The sequence below is a fragment of the Lampetra planeri genome, chromosome 50 (assembly GCF_965212315.1).
Source record: "Lampetra planeri chromosome 50, kcLamPlan1.2.h2, whole genome shotgun sequence".
Lineage (NCBI taxonomy): Eukaryota > Metazoa > Chordata > Hyperoartia > Petromyzontiformes > Petromyzontidae > Lampetra > Lampetra planeri.
The window spans coordinates 4961481-4985708 of NC_136156.1; the positions used below are offsets into that span (position 1 = coordinate 4961481).

A 24228-nucleotide genomic window follows, 5' to 3' on the forward strand; every position below is an offset into this window, starting at 1 on the left:
GCATTCAATCACGATTGTTATTGTTGATCACGACGTCAAATGCGGTGATCTCATACCACCAACCCCTCCCCATCAACTCCACCCTCCCCCCTCCTCTCCTCCCACCCGCGCCTAACCCTGCTCCCCACCATTCACTCAACCTGAGATGACCAGCGTGGTGAAGTATGGCCGTGGAACCAACTCACACAATATTCGTGGTTCTCACTCGCTCGCTCGCAAGGCTGGGCGTCTGTGGGAAAAAAAAACACAGAGATTTGTAGGTCATCGGATTTTTCCAGGATGTTAAAAGATTCTGATTCGGTCTCCGCTGGCAATGGGTGATGTTGCTGCTGCTGCTGATGATGATGATCATTGCAGTGAAGGGACTGATGATGTTGCTGCTGATGATGATTACGAAGATGAATGTATACACAAAAGTGATGATGGTGATGATTATCGTAAAGGGACTGATGCTGCTGATGATGATTGCAGTGAAGGGACTGATGATGTTGCTGCTGATGATGATTACGAAGATGAATGTGTTCGCAAAAGTGATGATGGTGATGATTATCGTAAAGGGACTGATGCTGCTGATGATGATTGCAGTGAAGGGACTGATGATGTTGCTGCTGATGATGATTACGAAGATGAATGTGTTCGCAAAAGTGATGATGGTCATGATTATCGTAAAGGAACTGATGCTGCTGATGATGATTGCAGTGAAGGGACTGATGATGCTGCTGCTGATGATGATTACGGAGATGAATGTGTTCGCAAAAGTGATGCTGGTGATGATTATCGTAAAGGAACTGATGCTGCTGATGATGATTGCAGTGAAGGGACTGATGATGTTGCTGCTGATGATGATTACGGAGATGAATGTATACGCAAAAGTGATGCTGGTGATCATTCTCGTAAAGGAATGGATGCTGCTGATGATTGCAGTAAAGGGACTGATGATGTTGATGACGATGATGATTACGGAGATTCATGTATTCGCAACAGTGATGATGGTGATGATTATCGTAAAGGAACTGATGCTGCTGATGATGATCGCAGTGAAGGGACTGATGATAATGATAAACCGGGTGATGGTTACGATGATTGTTTATGCAAAGTGATGATGGTGATGATTGTCGAGGACTGATTGTTATGACGACGATGCTGCTGAATGTTATGATTATGATCTGGAACAAAATGATGTTTCAGATGAAACATCTTTTGGTGGTGTCTGTAGTGGTGGTGTCTGTGGTGGTGGTTGTGGTGGTGGTGGTTGTTGTTGTTGTGGTGGTGTCTGTAGTGTGGTGGTGGTGTCTGTAGTGGTGGTGTCTGTAGTGGTGGTGTCTGTAGTGTGGTGGTGGTGTCTGTAGTGTGGTGGTGGTGTCTGTAGTGGTGGTGGTTGTTGTGGTGGTGGTGTCTGTAGTGTCGTGGTGTCTGTAGTGTGGTGGTGTCTGTAGTGGTGGTGGTTGTTGTGGTGGTGGTGTCTGTAGTGTCGTGGTGTCTGTAGTGTGGTGGTGTCTGTAGTGGTGGTGTCTGTAGTGGTGGTGGTGGTGTCTGTAGTGGTGGTGGTTGTTGTGGTGGTGGTGTCTGTAGTGGTGGTGTCTGTAGTGGTGGTGGTGTCTGTAGTGGTGGTGGTGTCTGTAGTGGTGGTGGTTGTTGTGGTGGTGGTGTCTGTAGTGTCGTGGTGTCTGTAGTGTGGTGGTGTCTGTAGTGGTGGTGTCTGTAGTGGTGGTGTCTGTAGTGGTGGTGGTGGTGTCTGTAGTGGTGGTGGTTGTTGTGGTGGTGGTGTCTGTAGTGGTGGTGTCTGTAGTGGTGGTGGTGTCTGTAGTGGTGGTGGTGTCTGTAGTGGTGGTGGTTGTTGTGGTGGTGTCTGTAGTGGTGGTGTCTGTAGTGTGGTGGTGTCTGTAGTGGTGGTGGTGTCTGTAGTGGTGGTGTCTGTAGTGTGGTGGTGTCTGTAGTGGTGGTGGTGTCTGTAGTGGTGGTGGTTATTGTGGTGGTGGTGTCTGTAGTGGTGGTGTCTGTAGTGTGGTGGTGTCTGTAGTGGTGGTGGTTGTTGTGGTGGTGGTGGTGTCTGTAGTGTGGTGGTGTCTGTAGTGGTGGTGGTGTCTGTAGTGTGGTGGTGGTGTCTGTAGTGGTGGTGGTGTCTGTAGTGGTGGTGGTGTCTGTAGTGGTGGTGGTTGTTGTGGTGGTGGTGTCTGTAGTGGTGGTGGTGTCTGTAGTGGTGGTGGTTGTTGTGGTGGTGGTGTCTGTAGTGTCGTGGTGTCTGTAGTGTGGTGGTGTCTGTAGTGGTGGTGGTGTCTGTAGTTGTGGTGGTGGTGTCTGTAGTGGTAGTGGTGGTGGTGTCTGTAGTGGTGGTGGTGGTTGTTGTGGTGGTGGTGTCTGTAGTGGTGGTGGTGTCTGTAGTGGTGGTGGTGTCTGTAGTGGTGGTGGTGTCTGTAGTGGTGGTGGTGTCTGTAGTGTGGTGGTGTCTGTAGTGGTGGTGGTTGTTGTTGTTGTTATGCTGTTTGTAACATGGTGGTGGTGGTTATGGTTGGTGTGATAGTGGTGGTGTTTGTGATGTCCGTGGTGTCTGTAGTGCGGTGGTGGTGGTTGTTGTGGTGGTGGTGGTTGTTGTGGTGGTGGTTGTGGTTGTTGTGGTGGTGGTGGTTGTTGTGGTGGTGGTGGTTGTTGTGGTGGTGGTTGTTGTTGTGGTGGTGGTGGTTGTTGTGGTGGTGGTGGTGGTTGTTGTGGTGGTGGTTGTGGTTGTTGTGGTGGTGGTTGTTGTGGTGGTGGTTGTTGTGGTGGTGGTTGTTGTTGTGGTGGTGGTGGTTGTTGTGGTGGTGGTGGTTGTTGTGGTGGTGGTTGTGGTTGTTGTGGTGGTGGTGGTGGTTGTTGTGGTGGTGGTTGTTGTTGTGGTGGTTGTTGTGGTGGTGGTTGTTGTTGTGGTGGTGGTTGTTGTGGTGGTGGTGGTGGTTGTTGTGGTGGTGGTTGTGGTTATTGTGGTGGTGGTGGTTGTTGTGGTGGTGGTTGTGGTTGTTGTGGTGGTGGTTGTTGTGGTGGTGGTTGTTGTTGTGGTGGTGGTGGTTGTTGTGGTGGTGGTGGTTGTTGTGGTGGTGGTTGTGGTTGTTGTGGTGGTGGTGGTTGTTGTGGTGGTGGTTGTTGTTGTGGTGGTGGTGGTTGTTGTGGTGGTGGTGGTTGTTGTGGTGGTGGTTGTGGTTGTTGTGGTGGTGGTGGTTGTTGTGGTGGTGGTTGTTGTTGTGGTGGTGGTGGTTGTTGTGGTGGTGGTGGTTGTTGTGGTGGTGGTGGTTGTTGTGGTGGTGGTGGTTGTTGTGGTGGTGGTTGTTGTTGTGGTGGTGGTGGTTGTTGTGGTGGTGGTGGTTGTTGTGGTGGTGGTTGTGGTTGTTGTGGTGGTGGTTGTTGTGGTGGTTGTTGTTGTGGTGGTGGTGGTTGTTGTGGTGGTGGTTGTTGTGGTGGTGGTTGTGGTTGTGGTGGTGGTGGTGGTTGTTGTGGTGGTGGTGGTGGTTGTTGTGGTGGTGGTGGTGGTTGTTGTGGTGGTGGTGGTTGTGGAGGCTCAGGGCTGAGCTGGAATCTCAGAGTTTCTCTCCCAGATTCTTCAAGGCGGCAGCCCAGGGGGGAGGGGCCCAGGGGGAGGGGCCCAGGGGGAGGGGCCCAGGGGGGAGGGGCCCAGCCGCTTCTATTCTTCAGGGAGGGGGGAGGGGGGAGTCTTTCATGGTTTTTACAGCCTGGGGGGTTCATGGGTAGGGTGTGAGTGTGTGTGTCAGTGTGTGTGTGTGTGTCAGTGTGCGTGTCAGTGTGCGTGTGAGTGTGCGTGTCAGTGTGTGTGTCAGTGTGCGTGTCAGTGTGTGTGTGTGTGTCAGTGTGTGTGTCAGTGTGTGTGTGTCAGTGTGCGTGTCAGTGTGTGTGTCAGTATGTGTGTGTCAGTGTGCGTGTCAGTGTGTGTGTGTGTCAGTGTGTGTGTCAGTGTGTGTGTGTGGGGAGCGGTGGTGTACCGGTTAGCGCGTTGCGCTACGAACCCGGCGACCCGGGTTCGATTCCCGCTCACGGCCAACACCAGTGACGGCTATCTGAACCGGTCGTGGGCCTCCCCTAGGTCGACTCAGCCTCAAATGAGTACCTGGTGCGGTGTGTAAACATCGCCACTGGGGAGACAAAGGTGGCCGGGCGTGGTTGCTGGCAACCCACCGCCTCGTGTGCCGGCCTTCATAGGTGCTCGCTAACAGCACTTTCCCCAACAGTCTGTTAAGGCTACACGGGGGATCTTTGTCTTTGTGTGAACGTGTCAGAGGGCAAGTGCTGTTAGCGATCACCCCTAACTATTTGGCGAAATAGCACAGCAGTTATCACTACACAATTACCGCTCCATAAGCCACCTGATGTTGCTTCTCGACCACGGCTAACATCAGCGGCGAATAAAATCAGAACCGGTCCTGCCCTCTTTTCACCAACCTGCACTGACCAGCAGACCTCGCTTCGAGCTCAAGTTGCGTTCCTGGAAAAGTGAGCGCTCGTCGAATCAGCGCTAAGAGGGGCTATTGTAGCATTGCATGTATGGGGATGCGTTCCGGACAGTGTTATTTCTTACGTATGAGCAATATATGGGGGCTAACTTTATTGGAAAGAGCGCTAATTATCATGATAATATAGATGGTAAAGATGATTTATGAATAAAAAATAACACTGGTAGGAACCTCCTGGTTACAGCAGCCCACAGGGGATTATTGTGTCCGTCCGTCGTGGAGGGAGGGGCTGGGTGGGGAGGGAGGGGCTGGGTGGGGTGGGGTGGGGAGGGAGGGGCTGGGTGGGGTGGGGAGGGTGGGGAGGGGCTGGGTGGGGAGGGGAGGGTGGGGAAGAGAGGGTGGGGAGGGGCTGGGTGGGGAGGGTGGGGACGGGCTGGGTGGGGAGGGTAGGGAGGGTGGGGCTGGGTGGGGGGTGGGAGGGGTGGGGCTGGGAGGGGAGGGGCTGGTCACCCCGTGGTGCCCTTATAAAACTCAACGTTTAACCTACTCACGCCGGCTTGTGCCCGCCCTCACAGTCGGGCATATTTGCGGAATGCACCACGCCGCCGTTGACCCTGACCATTGACCGAGCAACCCAACGTTCCTACCAGCTCCCTCCGCAGGAATGTGTTAACAAGGAATTAAAATAACATCAGTACAGTTGGAGTGGTGGGACAGCGGTGAGCGTTCTGCGCCGTGAATCCGGTCGCCTGAGTTCGATTCCAGGCGAGTTTAATCTCGACCGTTGCAGTGTCCACCTCAATTAACCAGCGTGGTGAAGTATGGCTAAACAAAACCTCACGACATTGGATTGACAATTGGGTGTGAATGACTAATTGGTAAACAGGACACACAGATTAGCGTGAATACAAAGACGAAGCTCTCCCGTATAGCCTCAACAGACTAATGGGGCAAGTCATTCTAGATATGAAGTTTTCGTGACTGCAAGGATTCATACTCTTTCGTTTCTTCGGTAAAGTCACGGAGGTGAAAACAAATCTCGATACAGTAATTTTGCTGTGACGGTTCCACCTGAAGACGGAAGCTTGTGTTGCCTCCGAAACGTCGGGATTTAATTTAGTTCTTTCTTCATTAATTTTTTTGTAAATGTTGCGAGTTTACTCTCCGACACACCGGTGTGATGAACTAGTAAATAATTGGCATGCTGTGTTTTACGTGACAAACATTCCTAATTGGCTGTGTCGGGTGGTGGCCGGTTTAACGACACATTCATATTCTTGGTTGTTTCGGTAAAGTCACGTAGAAGGGAAACAATAAAATAATAAAAATATAAAACGATACAATTCTCACGACGTTTCGATTGCAACACAAGCAATCATCATCAGGTGTGAAAATCACAGCAAGACATTTTGAAAAAAGTGGCGGTTTTCAAATTTTCTTGCTGTGGTTTTCACACCTGATGATGATGATTGCTTGTGTTGCAATCAAAACAGCGTGATCATTTTATTGTTTTATATTTCTTTTCTTTCATTGTTTCCCTTCTACGTGACTTTACCGAAAAAACTAAAGAGTACTGGGGCAAGTGTTCGCATCGAGGATATATGAAGGGTGGAATGGCATAAGAAGGGGTGGGTGGCCAGCACCACAGCCGTCCGCCTTTGTCTTCCTACTGGCAATGTTTATACATCTATGGAGAGGCTGAGTCGACCTAGGGGAAGCCCCAAGACTGGGTCAGATAATGGTGTTGGTCATGAGCAGTATTCGAACTTTGGTCATCGGATTCGAACTCACCGGATCCGTAGTGCCGTGCGATAACCGCTTGAGCCACCGCTCCCCCTAATGCCCAACGTGAAAACAACGACACATATACGTACGTACGTACACGTGCAAAGCTACACAGACACTCCTATACCTACAGGCTGACAACCACGATTCCCCACCAAAGTAACGGTGACGTCACCACGGCGCTTGTGCCAGGCGAGGCGCACTTTGAGGCCACGTGAAGTGTCCAAGGCTCGCTTGCGACAGGAGGTCACGGGACAGATCCAGGTGCCATGGGTTGACTGACTGAGATGACTTGGCAGATGCAGCAGCTGTGGTCCCCGTTGCGCCAACCCGCTGCGTTTTAGCCGCCCCGGCGCTCCGCTCGTTGTTGTGAGCGTCGCTCCTCTGCCCTCCGCTGTTGCTGGAGGGCGACTGCCTTCAACTCCCCAGCAGCAGCAGCAGCAGCGTCCTTGACGAGCCTCCTCCACAGAGGCTGATCTTGAGAAAATACCAAAATAAGCAATTATACACACACACGTATGCGTTTGCAAAAATGCTTTCTACGTACATGCATACACATACACACGCAAACGTCCCCCGTATAGCGTTTATGACACTGTTGGGCTGGCAGATCAACTGGCCAACACCACGCCCGGCCGCCTTTGTCTCCCCAGTGGCAATGTTCATACATGGCACTAGGTGCTCATTTGAGGCTGAGTCAAGCTATTTGGAGGCCCAGGACCGGTTCAAATAATCGCCACTGGTGTTGATGGGCGTGAGTGGGAATCAAACTTGGGCAGACGGATTGTAGTGCAGCTCGCGCAAACCACTGCGCCACCGCTCCCGATAAGACTAAACTAAAGATACACACACACATACATGCGTATATGGAAACGATAAAGATTGCCACAATGGGTATACACAAACAACACACGCATATTTATGAATATATGTATGCACGCGCACCATGAAATATTCATGAAGTTGACAGCAACACCTAAATGTATTGATTCATGATTCACGAACCACCCCCCCGCCTCTCCTCCCCCACGCCCCTCCACTAGCCCCCTTGCCGAATCAGGCCAAATGAATCTTGCACATTTATTGAATCCACGAGTTAATGCGTGGGAGAGAGAGAGAGAGGACCCGTTTCTAAAGCGGTCCTCGTCATAGGTACGTGGAATTTCCACTGTTGGATCGTGGTATGACGACGCTTCAACTTGTGTGTCTTGAACACGCTCGCAGCTAAGAACGTCGCGGCTGAATTAAATTATAGTGATGTTCTAGAAGGGCTAGAGAGCTGAATGACTGATGCAAATGCTCGTGAAGTTCTAGAAGGGCTACATAGCAGAGTAACTGGTAGAACTTCTAGTGATGTTCTAGAAAGCGCTAGAGAACTAAGTAATGTTAATTCTAGTCATGGTCTAGAAGGGCTCTAGATCCAATAACCCGATGTCACGTCTAGTGGTGTTCTAGAAGAGCTATAGATCAAATTAACAGATGTGGCTTCTAGTGATGTTCTAGACAGTCAAGTAACTGATGTCACCTCTAGTAATGTTCTAAAGAGTCAAGTAACTGATGGGACTTCTAGTGATGTTCGAGAAGGGCTACAGATACAATTAACTGATGGCACTTCTAGTGATGTTCTAGAAGGGCTATAGATCATAATCACAGATGTGGCTTATAGTGGTGTTCTAGAGAGTCAAGTTACTGATGGGACTTGCAGTGGTGTTCTAGCAGGGCTATAGATCAAATTAACTGATGGGACTTCTAGTGATGTTCTAGACAGTCAAGTAACTGATGTCACTTCTAGTGATGTTCTAAAGAGTCAAGTAACTGATGTGACTTCTAGTGGTGTTCTAGCAGGGCTATAGATCCAATTAACTGATGTGACTTCTAGTGGTGTTCTAGCAGGGCTATATATCCAATTAACTGATGGGACTTCTAGTGATGTTCTAGACAGTCAAGTAACTGATGTCACTTCTAGTGATGTTCTAAAGAGTCAAGTAACTGATGGGACTTCTAGTGATGTTCTAGAGAGTAAATTAACTGATGGGACTTCTAGTGATGTTCTAGACAGTCAAGTAACTGATGTCACTTCTAGTGATGTTCTAGAGAGTAAATTAACTGATGGCACTTCTAGTGATGTTCTAGAGAGTAAATTAACTGATGTCACTTCTAGTGGTGTTCTAGAAGCACGAGAGAGCCGAGTTACGTAAACCCCATTGCTGTTAGAGAAGGGCTGCAGAGCATACGTTGAGTCGAGTCTATGCTTAGAAGGTGCAAAAGTTCAACGTATCATTTTTTTTTTTTACAAAAAAATCTTGACCTCTCATTTGAGCCACAAAGCCGGTTGCGGGAAGGCCGCGCGACTGTTTGGCTGAGGCCCGCGCGACTCTACCCTGGGGCCCAGTCAGCGCCCGTGCCGTTCCCCCCTGTCAGCGAACCGAGGAATTCGCCTCCGCGGAGTGTGACCCCGAAGCCGGCAAAGAGCGGGGCGAACTCCGCTTCTGATTACGCGGACAAAGGTCCTCAGCAGACTGTAGGGGCAAGTGCTGTTAGCGAGCGCCTGTGAAGGCCGGCACGGCACACGAGGGGGTGGGTGGCCAGCACCACACCCGGCCGCCTTCGTCTCCCCAGTGGGCGATGTTCACACACCGCACCAGGTATTCATTTGAGGCTGAGTCGACCTAGGGGAGGCCCAGTACCGGTTCAGATACTCGTCACTGGTGTTGGCCGTCAGTGGGAATCGAACTCGGATGGCCCGGTTTACATAACCACTGCGCCAGCGCTCCCCCCACCACATACATAACACACACATAACGTTATGTTAGACACGCATCGTCATGTATACATAAGGCGACATATATTTGAGAATACATATTGTACAAACATACGCCATTATACATACGTACACAACACAAACAAATTCATAACAATTTACAATGCATGTTCGTCCCCGCATATGCCGCTGTAGCAATAATCATTCACACCACTTATGCAAATCCACTGCTGGATGAAGTCGCCCTTCCCCACGACACGTTGGTCATGGGGGGCAGGGGGGGGTGGCGGTAGGGGAGGTGGACATACTTCACCACACTGGTCAGCCCGGGTTGGCATTAACGGCGGGTCAGATAACACTCGTCACTGATGGTAGCCGTGACCGCGCGCACGGCTAACCACTGCGCCACGCATCTCTGTGTCGTTTCACTGGAACTGTTTTTTTTTTCCCCGTCTGTTCGTTTGTCCTTCCCATCCCCTCCCGCGCCTTCGATTAGTTACCGTTGGCTACGTACGGTGCGAAAAAAAGTTCAGCATACATAAATACGAAATGGGTACTTTTTTTTTACAGTATCAATGTATGAAAAAAATCAAGTAGAGGATTTAACCTTGCTGGCAATATTTTGCTAGCTGCTCACCCACGAACGATACATCCTCTGGCGCGTGCATTGTCTTTGTACTGCTCGCGTTTTGGGGGCTCTCTGCTCTGACACCGGTGAGACTAGGCCCACAAAGAAGCCTGCTGTCTCTCGAAGCAGGCCAATCAGTTTCAAAGACAATGCATTAAACATTAACAGAGCGTGCTCGTTTGCATGCTCAACAAAAGTGACCGGCTGTGGTTATTGAGAACTTTGCTTCCTTGCAAGAGGGTTTCTACTTGGCGTTTGGACATCGTCACCACCTCCTGTTTCATCGCCAGGAAGGGTAAAACCGATTATAATGAGTACACTCACATACCACTCACGAAACGTGCTCAACGCACCTAACCGCCGCAGTGCACGTTCACGCGCGTACCACGTGCTCAATTCCTCCCTCGTGTTCCCACCGACCCCCCACCTCCCCCCCTACCCCCGGGGCAAAGGAACCCAAAAGGAGTTTCAGGAGAGAGGGGGGGGGGGGCATTTCCACGGTGGGACGCATCTTGGCCATGGCTTTGCAAGGAGGGTCACGTGGCCTACCTTGCTGGGGACTGTCCAGCGACAACCCCCAACGGTGGCTCTGCATTACGAGGGGGAAGTTGCCGGGATGGGTTGGGATAACATTCAACTTTACCGCACGGATGGATTCAAGAATCCATTAGCTGGCCAAGCCTAGAACACGCGGCATTTGCGGGCAGTGCTAGCCAGGCTCTAGGGGGGGGGGGGGTGCTCTGAGGCTCACGCATGGACGCGTACGCACAAAGCACGGCGTCTGATACCCCAGCACCCTTTCACTTTCCCCACTGGCACATCCGAGCCGAGCCAGTGAACCGAGTAATTCGCCTCCCCTCCGTGCGCTAACGCCGATTGGAGAGTGCCGCACAGAGAGATAGAGAGAGAGCGTGTGTATGTTGAACTTCTTTAGCACCGTACGTAGGCAGCCGTGGTCGTGGGAGGCGGGAGGGTCGACCAACTTAAAAAATGTCATGGGGGGTGGTGGGAGTCGTGGCGCAGTGGTTAGCGCACGGATGGATTCAATAATCCATTACTTGATCACGACGAGTTCGAATCCCCATTCACCAACTTCCAGAGTGGTGAAGTATGGTCAAACAACTCCCGTGGATCGACATGGTGTGTGGAAGGCCTTCGTCCAGCAGTCGTTGAACAAAAGCGGATAAGGCCCAAGGCCTCTTTAGATACCATTCGCCACTGACGTTCGCCTTGAGCGAACAACAGATACCCTGGACCAATGGTTCATAGCGCGGTGTGCTAATCACTGCGCCACCGCTCCCACCCACCAAAACATTTTGGCAGGAGGTATTCCAGTGTTTTTTGTTCTTGTGCGGCCGAACATAACAACACGATGGAAATTATACGTTCCCACGGCAAGGACCAGGGCATCCACAGCACCACAACCGTCATTTCGCATATAGCCAAGTGGTACTGTTTTTTTCGACCCCTGTGCGTATGTGGTGATGATGGTCTCTGATACGATCCCTCTAGCGAGAATTGAACCGGCTACCCTCAGGTAATGAGCACAGTACACACGACTACAATGTATAGGCACACATGCCATGTACACGCACACATGCAACGTACAGGCACACATGCAATTTACATGCACAAATAGAAGGGATACACACAGGGGATACATACACACAGTGGATACATACACACAGGGGACACACACACACAGGGGATACACACACACACACACAGGAGATACACACACACGACACACACACACGATACACAGACACACGATACACACACACAGGAGACACACACACAGGGGATACACACACACAGGGGGCACACACGCACACAGGACACACACACACACAGGGGATACACACACAGGGTATACACACACAGGGAACACACACACACAGGGAACACACACACAGGGGATGCACACATACGATACACACACACAGGGGATATACACACACACACACAGGGGATATACACACACACACGATACACACACACACAGGGTACACACACACGATACACACACACACACACGATACACACACACGATACACACACACACAGGGTACACACACACGATACACACACACACACGATACACACACACACAGGGGATACACAGCGAGAGTCTATTAAGGCCGCTGGCAGGGCACACGAGGGGGTGGGTGGCCAGCACCACACCAGGTACTCATTTGCGGCTGAGTCGACTTAGGGGAGTCCCAGGACACATTCAGATAATCGCCACTGGTGTTGTTGATCGCGAGCTGGAATCGAACTCAGGTGGCCAGGTTGGTAACACAGCGCTGCTGATCATTGCATGCACGATGCAGAGATGCATTCTCAAATGCTGTGAGAGAGCACGTGTTAAGGCGGGCATGAGAGTTGGTGTGGTGGCTAACACCACGCCGGGCCGCCTTTGTCTCCCCCAGTGTCGCTCTAAAATATTTGCCACCTGGTGTTGTTGGCCGTGAGCGGGGAACGAACTCGGGTCCTCTACTCACGGCCACACACAAAGACAAAGATCCCCCCCCCCCGTGTAGCCTTAACAGACTGCTGGGGCAAGTGCTGTTAGCGATAATCTATGAAGGCCGAGACGGCACACGAGGGGGTGGGTGGCCAACACCACGCCCGGCCGCCTTTGTCTCCCCAGTGGCGATGTTTACACATCGCACCATTTGAGGCCGAGTCGACCTAGGGGAGGACCAGGACCGGATCAGATAATCGTCATTGGGTGTTGGCCGTGAGCGGGAATCGAACCCGGGTCACCAGGTTTCGTAGCGCAGCGCGCTAACCGCTGCACCACCGCTCCCACACACACAAAGACAAAGATCTCCCCGTGTAGCCCTAACAGAGTTGGGGCAAGTGCTGTTAGCGAGTCGCACCTATGAAGGCCGGCAGGGCACACGAGGCGATGGGTGGTCAGCACCACCACGACCAACACAAGCGCCATTCGCCACGAAGCGACGGTGACGTCACCGCGGTGCCCGTGCCAGGCTAGGTGCACTTTGAGGCCACGTGAAGTGTCCAAGGCTCGCTGACAGGTGGAGGTCTCGGGACAGCACCACACACGAACACACACAGCGGCGCAGAATCACACGCAGACACAAAGACAATGGCACACCCATTTATACGCACAAGTAACACAACAAATGCAATCACACCGACTTACACACACACACACTTGCTCAAACACACACTAGCCCACACACAATCTTTGATCACACAAGCACACTTGCTCAAACACACACTCGCCCACACACAATCTTTGATCACACACACACACTTGCTCAAACACACACTAGCCCACACACAATCTTTGATCACACAAGCACACTTGCTCAAACACACACTCGCCCACACACAATCTTTGATCACACAAGCACACTTGCTCAAACACACACTCGCCCACACACAATCTTTGATCACACACGCACACTTGCTGACGCACACATAAAGACAAAAGCAGGCACTTTTTTTACACTCACAAACAGAACACAGCCAAACACACCCACACACAACGCCTACCCCCCCCCCCCACCACACAAAGACAAAGTTCCCCTCTATAGCCGTACAGACTTTTGGGGGCAAGTGCTGTTAGCGAGCACCGGAACGACACACGAGGGGGTGGGTGGCCAACACCACGCCCGGCCGCCTTTGTCTCCCTAGTGGCGATGTTTACACATCATTTGTTAGCAACCTCGGGGAGGCACAAGACCGGTTCAGATAATCGTCACCGGTGTTGGCCGTGAGCGGGAATCGAACCGGGATCGCTGGGTTCGTAGTTGCAGTATAGCGCTAACCGCTGCACTACCGATCCCTCCACAAAGACACACAAAGACAAAGATCCCCCGTATAGCATGAACAGACTGTAGGGGCAAGTGCTGTTAGCCACACACACATAGTGACAGACACACACAGACACACTAACAAAGACACACACACTCACATACACACTAACAAAGACAAAGACACACACACAATGACACGGGCCCACTCTCACACCTACACACACCATCACACACAAGACCACACACAACGACATTGACACTCTTACACACCCCAAAGACAAAGATACCCCGATAGCTATGCAGGCTGTCGGGGCAAGTGCTGTCGGTGAAGACCTATTAATCCGGCACAGCGCACGACGGTGTGGTGTGGACACACCACGCCCGGCCGCCTTTGTCTTCCCAGTTCTAACGTTTACACTATGATAGATACAAAGATCCCCCAGACTGTTGGGGCAAGTGCTGTTAGCGAGCACCTATGAAAGGCCGGCACGGCACACGATGGGGTGGGTGGCCAGCACCACGCCCGGCCGCCTTTGTCTCCCCAGTGACGTTGTTTACACACCCCCACCAGGTACTCATTTGAGGCTGAGTCGACCTAGGGGAGGCCCAGGACCGGTTCAGATAGTCGTCAACGGGTGTTGGCCGTGAGCGGGAATCGAACCCGGGTCACCAGGTTCGAAACGCAGCGCGCTAACCGCTGCACCACCGCTCCCCACACACACACACATTCACACACATTGTGCAGAGACAGGACAAAGGAAGAACCGCACAGAAATTAGTGATCTATACAAAAAGACAAAGACACTGTCTCGCACAAATACAATCACATATACAAAGGCAAATATCCCCCGTATAGCCTTAACAGACTGTTGGGGAAAGTGCTCTGAGTGATCACCAATGAAGGCCGGCACGCCACACGAGGGGGTGGTTGACCATTGCACATGTACACAACAACAACAACAACCGCCGTTCACCACTTAGCGGTGGTAACGTCACCACGGCACTTGTACCACAAATATAAAGATCCCCCCGTATGACCTTATTGATTGTTGGGGCAAGCGCTGTTAGCGAGCACCTATTCAGTGACACGCACACGCAGACACACGGATGACACACATAGACACACGTGTGACACACACAGACACACACACAGACACATACAGACACACACACAGACACACACAGACACACACACAGACACACACAGACACACACACAGACACACGTAGACACACGGGTGGCACACACAGACACACACACACGGGTGGCACACACACAGACACACACAGACACACGCAGACACACGGGTGACACACACAGACACACGTGTGGACACACACAGACACACGGGTGACACACGCAGACACACGTGTGGACACACACAGACACATACACAGACACACACAGACACACACACACAGACACACGGGTGGACACACACCGACACACACACAGACACACACAGACACGGGTGGCACACACAACAAGGAGGTGGTGGCTATTCATGGCGGTCGTGCCAGGCGAAGTGCACTCTCTTGAACACACAAAACAAAAAAAAATAGCAAGCAAGGACACACCCGTCCTTCGCACATTCAGCCACACACGTTGTGCTCCCCGCGCGTGCGGTACACATCACACACGATGAAAAGACAAAGCTCCCCCGTATAGCCTTTACAGACTGTCGGGGCAAGTGCTGTTTGCGAGCACTTATGAAGGCCGGCACGGCACACGATGGGGTCGGTGGCCAGCACCACGCCCGACCGCCTTTGTCTCCCCAGTGACGATGTTTACTACGCACCGCACCAGGTACTCGATTGAGACTGAGTCGACCCTAGGGGAGGACTAGAATGGGTTCAGATAATCGTCACTGGGTGTTGGCCGTGAGCGGGAATCGAACTCGGGTCGGTCTGGATCGTAGTGCAGTGTAGCGCGACCCGCTACTCCAGCGCCCCCCACACACACACAATATAAATACCCCCCGTATAGCCTCCAACAGAATGTTGGGGCAAGTGCTGTTAGCGAGCACCGGAACGACACACGAGGGGGTGGGTGACCAGCACCACGCCACACACATGCACGTACATACACACACGTGCACACACATGCAGACACACACACACTATCACCCACCCACACACACCTCCCACCCCACCCCCATACCACCTCCCCCACCCAACCCCCCTCCCCCAACTCTCCTCCCCCTTACCCCCCCCACCCACATCCACACCACCCCCACCCACATCCCCAACACACAAAAAAAATTGCAATTAAGCTCCAGCCAATCACAGGCGGGCGGCGTTGCGCGTGGCGGAGGCAAGGGGGGAGGGCGGAGAAGGAAGGAGGGGGGGGGCGGAGGAGGGGGGGGGGCGGAGGAGGGGGGGGGGGGCGGAGGAGGGGGGGGGGCGGAGGAGGGGGGGGGGGAGGGCGGAGCTGGGGCGGGCGCGCGCGCGCACGCGGACCAATGGGGGCACCCCGCGGGCTCCGAGGTGGAGGCGGCGCGCGCGGGGGACGGAGCGCACACAACGGAGGAGGCGCGCACCGCGAACCGCGCGCGCGCGCGAGAGAGAGAGAGAGGAGAGAGCCCGGGGGTCGCTCGCGGTAGCCACAAGCAACGGGGGGGCCGAAGCCAACAGTAGCCAACGGCAGCGGCGGTTGGGTCGCAAGCACGGGGTAGCCACACAGCTGCACACACACACACACACGGGCAGACACGCAGCTGCACACACACACACGGGGTAGCCCTCGTAGCTACGCGCACACACACACAGGGCGGGTAGGCGGCGGCAGCGGCGGCGCGAGGGGGGAACGACCCAGGCGATCAGAGAGCGTCGGATTGCGCGCTCTGGGCGCTTTATTGTCGTCCTCTCTCTGAGCTCGGGTCCGGGCGCAGCAGCCGCGGGCACGAGCGTAGCAGCCCCGGCGGTCGGGCGGAGAGAGCGAGAAAGAGAGGGGAGCTGGGAGGGAGCTGGAATCACAGCGGGTAGCGGCGGCGGCTACGGCGGCGAGACATCGACAGAGCACGGAGGAGTTCTAGCTCGGGACGCGTACAATAGCGCGCGTGCAGTGTGCGTGGTGCTAGAGGAGGAGGAGTGCAGGGGGAGGGGGTGGGTTGCGTAGCTCGCGGTGTCAGGGAGGCACGTACCACCTTCCCCCGCTCTCGACGCGAGAGCCATTTGCGCGGTCGTAGCAGACGAGCCATTGTCGTGGCGGCGGCGACGACGGCGGTGGTGGTGGTGGTAGCGGCCCACGCGCCTTGTGTGGTGCCGTGCGAGTAGGGAGGGCGAGGAGTGCGGTGAGCGGGCGAGGTAGGTGAGCGGGGGCTGAGAATAGTACGAAGATCAACGACCGCCAGCACCACCCGTGGAACTCTTAATTCGTTATCGGTATTTTTTTTGTGTTTAAAAAAAAAAAAATCATATTTTTTTTGTTACAAGATTTTATCAACAACCATCTTCGACGGCCAATATCCGCCCCGTGGCATCGTCTACAACCGTCCGGAGAGGTAAGTGGTCGAGGCCTCGAGCCGTGGCGTCGGGACAACATATGTGTGCACAGCGGCTCGCCACTACTACCAACCAACCACCCCACACTGCTACACACCACGACCGCAGTAACTGCCGCTGTATCGCTTTGTGTCTGTGCGTGTCTCTCTCTCTCTCTCACTTGGCCACGGGGCACGGATATTTTTTTGTGTTACCCCTCACCTAAGGGCATGCCCGTCGTTGTTGTTGTTGTGTGCTGCGTGTGCGTCAAAGTGACACCGACAGAAGAGAGCGCAGCATCATCAACAACAACATCATCATCATCATCTCCAACAACAACAACAACAGCAGCAGCGGCCGACGCAACAGCCGCAGCAAACACCACCACCACCAAGTGTGGAAGGGTGATTGATGGCAGCCACTGCCAGTAACCCGTACCTCCCCGGCGGTAGCTCCGGAGGTGGTGGCGTTATGTCGGGAGCCGAGCAGACGCACCCCGCCTACCGCGAGCACGCCAAACTCCTGCCCGCCGCCGAGTACCTGGGCACGAACGGCCACCTGCCCCCCTTCAGCCCGCAGTGGCTCACGGCCCTGCAGCACCACGCGGCCTCGGAGAGCATGGGCCACCATCACCACCACCATCACCACCACCAACCTCCGTCGCAGGGGGTCGGCTCTTCGCATCACTCGTGGGCCGGCGGCAGTCCGCTCGCCCACCAGGACACGCCGAAAGTGGAAGACATGCAGCAGCAGCAGCAGCAACAGCAGCAGAATCATCATCAGCAGCAGCAGCATCAGCAACAGCAGCAGCAGGATCAGCAGCGGCACTCCCCGCACGGCGTGTGGGGTCCCAACCCAACGGCGGCCACCCTCTTGCAGTCACCGCCGGGCCAGCAGCCACATCATCACCAGCAGCACCACCACCATCACCACCATCACCAGAGCGCGCTCGCCTACTCGCCGCCGCCCTACGGGCACGCGGGCGCATCGGGTCTCCTGCCCCTGGGGCTCTCCCCGCTACACGGGGGGTCTCCACAGCCCGGGCAGGACGGCCCCGGTGGTGGCGGTGGAGGAGGTGGAGGAGGCAGCATCTCGGACACGGAGCTCGAAGAGCCTGCGCCGCCCACATCGGACGACCTGGAGCAGTTCGCGAAGGAGTTCAAGCAGAGGCGGATCAAGCTGGGCTTCACGCAGGCCGACGTGGGTCTCGCGCTGGGCACCCTGTACGGCAACGTGTTCTCGCAGACGACCATCTGCCGCTTCGAGGCGCTGCAGCTGAGCTTCAAGAACATGTGCAAGCTCAAGCCGCTGCTCAGCAAGTGGCTGGAGGAGGCCGACTCGGCCAACGGCTGCGCGGGCGGTGCCTGCGGCCTCGATAAGATGGCAGCGCAGGGTCGCAAGCGCAAGAAGAGGACGTCGATTGAGGTGGCGGTGAAGGGGGCCCTGGAGAAGCACTTCCTGCAGAGCCCCAAGCCATCGGCGCAGGAGATCACGGCCATAGCCGAAGCGCTGCAGCTCGAGAAGGAGGTGGTGCGCGTGTGGTTCTGCAACCGGCGTCAAAAGGAGAAGCGTATGACCGTGCAGGGAGTAGGAGGGCCCGATGATCAGGGTTTGCAAGGCTCCATGGCTGGAGGGTGCAACAGTCCGAGCCATCATGCCCACCACGTGCTGTGATGTGGGATCCGTGCAGGGAGTGTAGAAGAGGAGGGGGGCAGTGGGACACCCCCCCCATCCCCCCCGTCTCTCTCTCTCTTGGTGTGTGAGGAGTCGTGGCAGAGCGTGGGACTCGTGCGTGCGTTCGAGGAGACGCGACGGAGAGAAGGGGACACGCGGCTGTGACTGTCGCACCATCGTCATCAGCACCATCAGTAGAAACTACCACCGCCACCATCACCAGCACCACCACCGCCAGTACTGCCACTCTCACCAGCAACACCATCAGCAGCACCGTCACCCCACACCGTCAGCACCACCACCACCAGCTGCAGAAACACCAACATTACAGGCAGATTCATCACCAACGCCATCGTCAAATTCTCCACCACTACCAACATCAAAAACCACCACCTTCACCACCACCACTACGATTGGAAAATTCGCCACCAAACATCACGCCGAGCACCACCACAACCACCACGGCTTTCAATGCTGCTGCGATAGCATCAGTTGGATTTCATCATCAGCATCGTCGGCTTCATTGGTGAGGGCGACATCTTCTTTGTCATCATCAGCAGCATCATCAGCAGCCACATGATCATCATCAGCAGCAGCAGCAGCACCTTCATTGTCAACAGCAGCTGCAGCACCGTAATCGTAACCTTCGGTTCAATTATCGGCATCATCATCATCAGCGGCAGCGCTAGGGTGCTCATCATCCTGACCAACCATTATCATCATCATCATAAAGAGCAGCACCGCAATCATCATCTTCATCACCACGACTACCAAAATCGGCATCATCAACAACAGCATTGGCATCATCCGTACCATTGTCAGCAACAACAGCAGCAGCAACATCTCAACGCGAGTGAGAAAATTACGAATCCGAGAAAAAAATTTACACGCGTCCGCAAACCTCCAGCGCGCAGGCGGACCGAGCGACCAAGCTGACTGCGGGCGTTGATTTGACGCGGCGAAGTGCATGGGAGAGGGAGTCTCCGCTTAAGAAACCCTTTACGATATCTGTGGTGGATAGCAAGGGGGGGGGGAGATATCCGTGTGGATAGCAGCGAGAGGAGACTTGTGTGACTTGATGGCGACGTGGTTGTTGTTGATGGTCGCTTTGCGACGCTCCCAGCAATCATCGCAAGCCGAGTCGTAGCTGCTGTACGTGCCAACAGCATTGGAGAACACCCATCGGCAGCAGCAGCAGCCATCGATATCATCATCAGCAGCATCATCAGACGACCGCGATCACTTTACACCAGCTGTCAACGCGTAGAGCAGCGGTAACTTCAATCTTTACCATCACGCGTCAACATCACCAACATGATCACCACCACCACCACCACCAATAACGCCATCGTTGTCGTTACTCTGTTGTCGCTGTGAACAGCACACAACAACACCACGAGTAGCAACTCCGACGTGGACAACATCACCGACGTAACACACGCACACGTAATAACAACACGGAACCACGCGTGTGACACGGACAACGGCCATAACACGACCACGAAACCCACCGCCAGCGTCCGACACGAACACAACAACAACAACAACAGCGACAGCCGCACACACATTGCCGCCAACACCACATGAACACAACCACGACACCAACACACACACACACACACGTTGACACAACCGGCACAAACAAAATCGCACGGCACACCACCACAGCACAGCCACTCACTACCGCATCCCCATGCTTTGAGACACGATCAAAGTCGGGGCACAATTATGTCATAAAATGATTTTTTTAGCTCCTTATTTGCATAATTATTTTGGGGGTGGCAGCTTTTGTGTGTGTGTGTGTCTATGCCGAGTGGAATATTTGACATCCCGCCGTTCTATAAAGGTGCATACGTACACATAATAGACGCGTGTGTGTGTGTAGTAGTAATAGTCAGGGCCTGTGTGTTGTGTAATGTGTGTCTGTGTGTACGTGGCACAGTGTAATACTGTAGATGTGTGTGTGTGTATGTCCACGCGTTCACGTGCGCGACATGGGAGGCGGTGTTGCAGTGCCGTTAGCACGACACCCAAAAAAAATCCGAGTTTCATTCCCGGTCACGGGATAGCATCGGTGGCGAAGTGAATTCGTGAGCGCGTCTTTTGGGGGAGCGCTTCGCCTTGAAAGATCGGCACTCACAATCGTGGTGGTGTGTGCGGCGAACAACAAAAATCACGATCGCCGATATGGCTCCGAATGGGGTGGGTCGGGGGGGTCTTCAATCAGCAGTGGATTTACAAAGGCCCCAGTGCATTGTAATACGATGGCACAGCGTCCGATGTTCATCACGCGGTGTAGGGCACCCATATATACGATTACACTGGGCTATACGTGTGTGTTGTGTATGTACACGCTATGTCCATTGTGTTATGCACACACTCACACACACGTGTACTCAATGCGTGTATGTATGTTAATAGGTAATACGCACACGTGTACTGTACTATTACATGTATGTGTACCTGCAATTAGCATCGGTAACGCTTTGTGTATTTGTACATAGAGACAAAATGTGTCCATGTGCGCACATCGTGTATATGTGCAAATACACAGTGGAATTAAAATGTGTCTATGTACACACTACTCTCTATGTACAAATACTGTTTGTGTATGCATGCATGGTGTGTCCGTACACATGGTATATACTGTGCATGCATGCGGTGCATACAATACACGCGTGTTCGTGATTGCATATGTATGTACACACATGCAATGTACATGTATGTGTGAGATATGTGTGTGTGTGTACGACTACATGTGTGTGTGTGTGTGTGCGCATATTAGGATACACCTTAGCGGGATGTCAAATAATTAAAATGCTACGTTATGAACACATACACATTTAGCAAGCGTTCTCACATACGCTTATTACAACGGCATATGCATCTGTGGGTGCACGTGGGAGCACATGTAACCATATGCGCATACACACATATGCATGCATGTACACTTGGATATGTCCTGTTTCACATACGTGGACGGATGTACACGCATGTAATATGCATACGTGACCGTACATAATTGAATACATTGCATATTGCTATACGCGTACACACACCACACGATGGCTTACACACGCACAAATACACAATTATACAAATGTGCATACTTTACTAATTACGCACCGTATGCATGCATAAATATATACAGAAACGGATGTACACGCATATACCAAAAAGAAAAATACACAGGTACAGACATACACAGAGACACACGATGACACACACACACACACACACGAAAGATGACATATAGATACAAACACAATGGTACACACACACACCGACAGTCACACACGCACCGATACAGACGAAACAAAGACACACACCGATCCGGCCACACACGCACAGACACAAATGACACACTGACACACGCACGCGCGCGGACACAATGACGCACACACCGACAGATACACACACGCGCGGACACAATTACACACTGACACACATACTGACACACACACCGACAGATATACACACACACGCCGATACACCCGCAGACACACGCACACACGAGTGTCTTAATCACGCGGCTTTTAACAATGCTTTGGATTTTGTGGTTTTGGTCTCTGTGCGAGCGCGCGCGTGTGCGTGTTGTTTCTTTAAAGGAGTGTGACATTAAGAATGGGGACACTGCAAAGGTCTGTTGTTGGGATCCATTGACTGCTTATGTTGAGTCAAATGTGAGTACAATTCTTGAACATATCTCAAATCTTAAATTCCACCCCCCCCCCCCGAGTATCGTTCCTCCCTGATACGAGCCAAAACGTTTTGCCACATTGCGGAGCCGCGCTTTATACGTAACAATTATGGTAATAACAACAGCAGCGTTATTACCGCGGTTATTCAATTAACTGAGTATTTTATTTTTGGGATGGATTTTTTCTTTTTTTAAACGAAAGATTGAGATCGGTAATTTATTTATTTTGACCAACTCTCAGTGCTGTATAAAATAACCAACTATTATTATTTAAAGTATATGACCTAATTCATTGTGGTATATATCTATCTCAAATGCGTTGTATTGTTAAAGAGGGGACATTTTGACGAGCCTTGTATATTTACGTAAAATGTAAATTCCTAATTGTTTAAATGTGCTTTAGAATCGTTCGTTTTTTTTTTAAATGAATTTATATTTTACAGCTTCCATGTAGAATTTATATCGTGCCAACTCAATGTAACATTGAATGCGTTCACACGCACGCACGCGCGCGCACACACACACATTTCCTAGACTAAAGATAGTGAGTGGGTGGTTAAATATTCTTACATGAATAACGCGAGAAATGTTAAAAATAAGTTTATTAAATAAATTTGGTTTAATTATGATACACTGCAAATTAAGAGATAATTATATTGTTGTCACGCGCTCGCGCACGCACACACATCTACACACACATGGGCACACAAAGACAAAGATCCCCCGTATAGCCTTAACAGACTGTTGGGGCAAGCGCCGATGAAGGCCGGAACGGTACACGAGGGGATGGGTGGCCAGCACACGGGCATACACACACGCACACACGCGCACACAAACACACACACACACAAGTGAAAGTGCTACAGAGTTTTAGTATGTAAAAAAAAAAATCGCAAAATGATAAAGTTTAACTTTTTTAATTCATGTGGCTGTCGAGATGTTACGTGAATTTGAAATGTAAGTTTAAATAGAGGGATTAGTGTGTCCAATAGTGCGCGTGGCTGTGTGTGTATATGTCTTTGTATATGTATGTATGTATGCGAGTGTACATATGTATGCATCGTTATCATTGTCATACGTACGTACACGCACATGTACACACGTATGTATCTTATACAGTACACGCATTATGTATTCATGCATATGTTTACACGGTTATGTACACACAAACGGACGCGTCATCGACGTTACACGTGTACGTGTGTGTGTGTGCTTGTGCGCGTTTTTTACGTGTATACAGCAGCAGAGTACATTTCGCTAAACGTAATGATATCATTGTTAAATCGGGTAAAATTAAAATGTTTCTCGCGTGCGGCGAAAACTTCCAAAGCCTCCCTCGAATTTGACGGAGTTTCTCGAGATATAAAAACACACAACGACATTATCAGTGGAAATAATGTTATCATCACGGTGATAATTGTGATAATTTACAGCTCCGCTACCAATCCACTGCTGGATGAAGGGTGTCCGTTTGACCATACTTCACCGTCCGGGTCATTGCGACTTATAATAAAGAGGGTAGTTTTAAATAAGTCGGTAACATATCTCAGAAATATTTCAAAAGTACACGCAAAAAAAAATTGAGTCGCGTTATTATTTCCTTGCTAAAACGTGGAATTGTGTGCGTTGGAACACAATCTACATCAGAGTTAAAAAAAATATTGGACGCGTTGTATAAATAACTTGAACGTGATATTTTTCGACAGCGATGTGAAAAAGTTTGCCCGTTAAGATTAATTGTCAAAAAAAAAAACGTTTCACAACAACTTTTGCACGTGTTAAATGCATCTGACGTTCAACACAGTGCATCTGTGTGCGCGTGTGTGTGTTATATGTGTCTGTGTGTACATGGGGAGCGGTAGTGTAGTGGTTAGCACACCGCGCTACGAACATTGCTACCCAAGTTCGATTCCCGCCCACGACCAATAGCAGTGGCGATTATCTTAACCGGTCCCGGGTTTCCCCCTAGAT

General features: G+C 52.1%; 1 protein-coding gene across 1 annotated transcript; it reads left to right on the top strand.

Annotated features, from left to right (window-relative positions):
• Positions 1-15920: 15920 nt before the first annotated feature.
• LOC144734134 (uncharacterized) lies at positions 15921-19678 on the top strand. Its single transcript, XM_078616200.1, has 2 exons — positions 15921-16903; positions 17157-19678. Exon 2 carries the CDS (start codon positions 17295-17297, stop codon positions 18555-18557), a length of 1263 nt encoding a protein of 420 aa, XP_078472326.1. The 5' UTR covers positions 15921-16903; positions 17157-17294; the 3' UTR covers positions 18558-19678.
• Positions 19679-24228: the final 4550 nt, after the last annotated feature.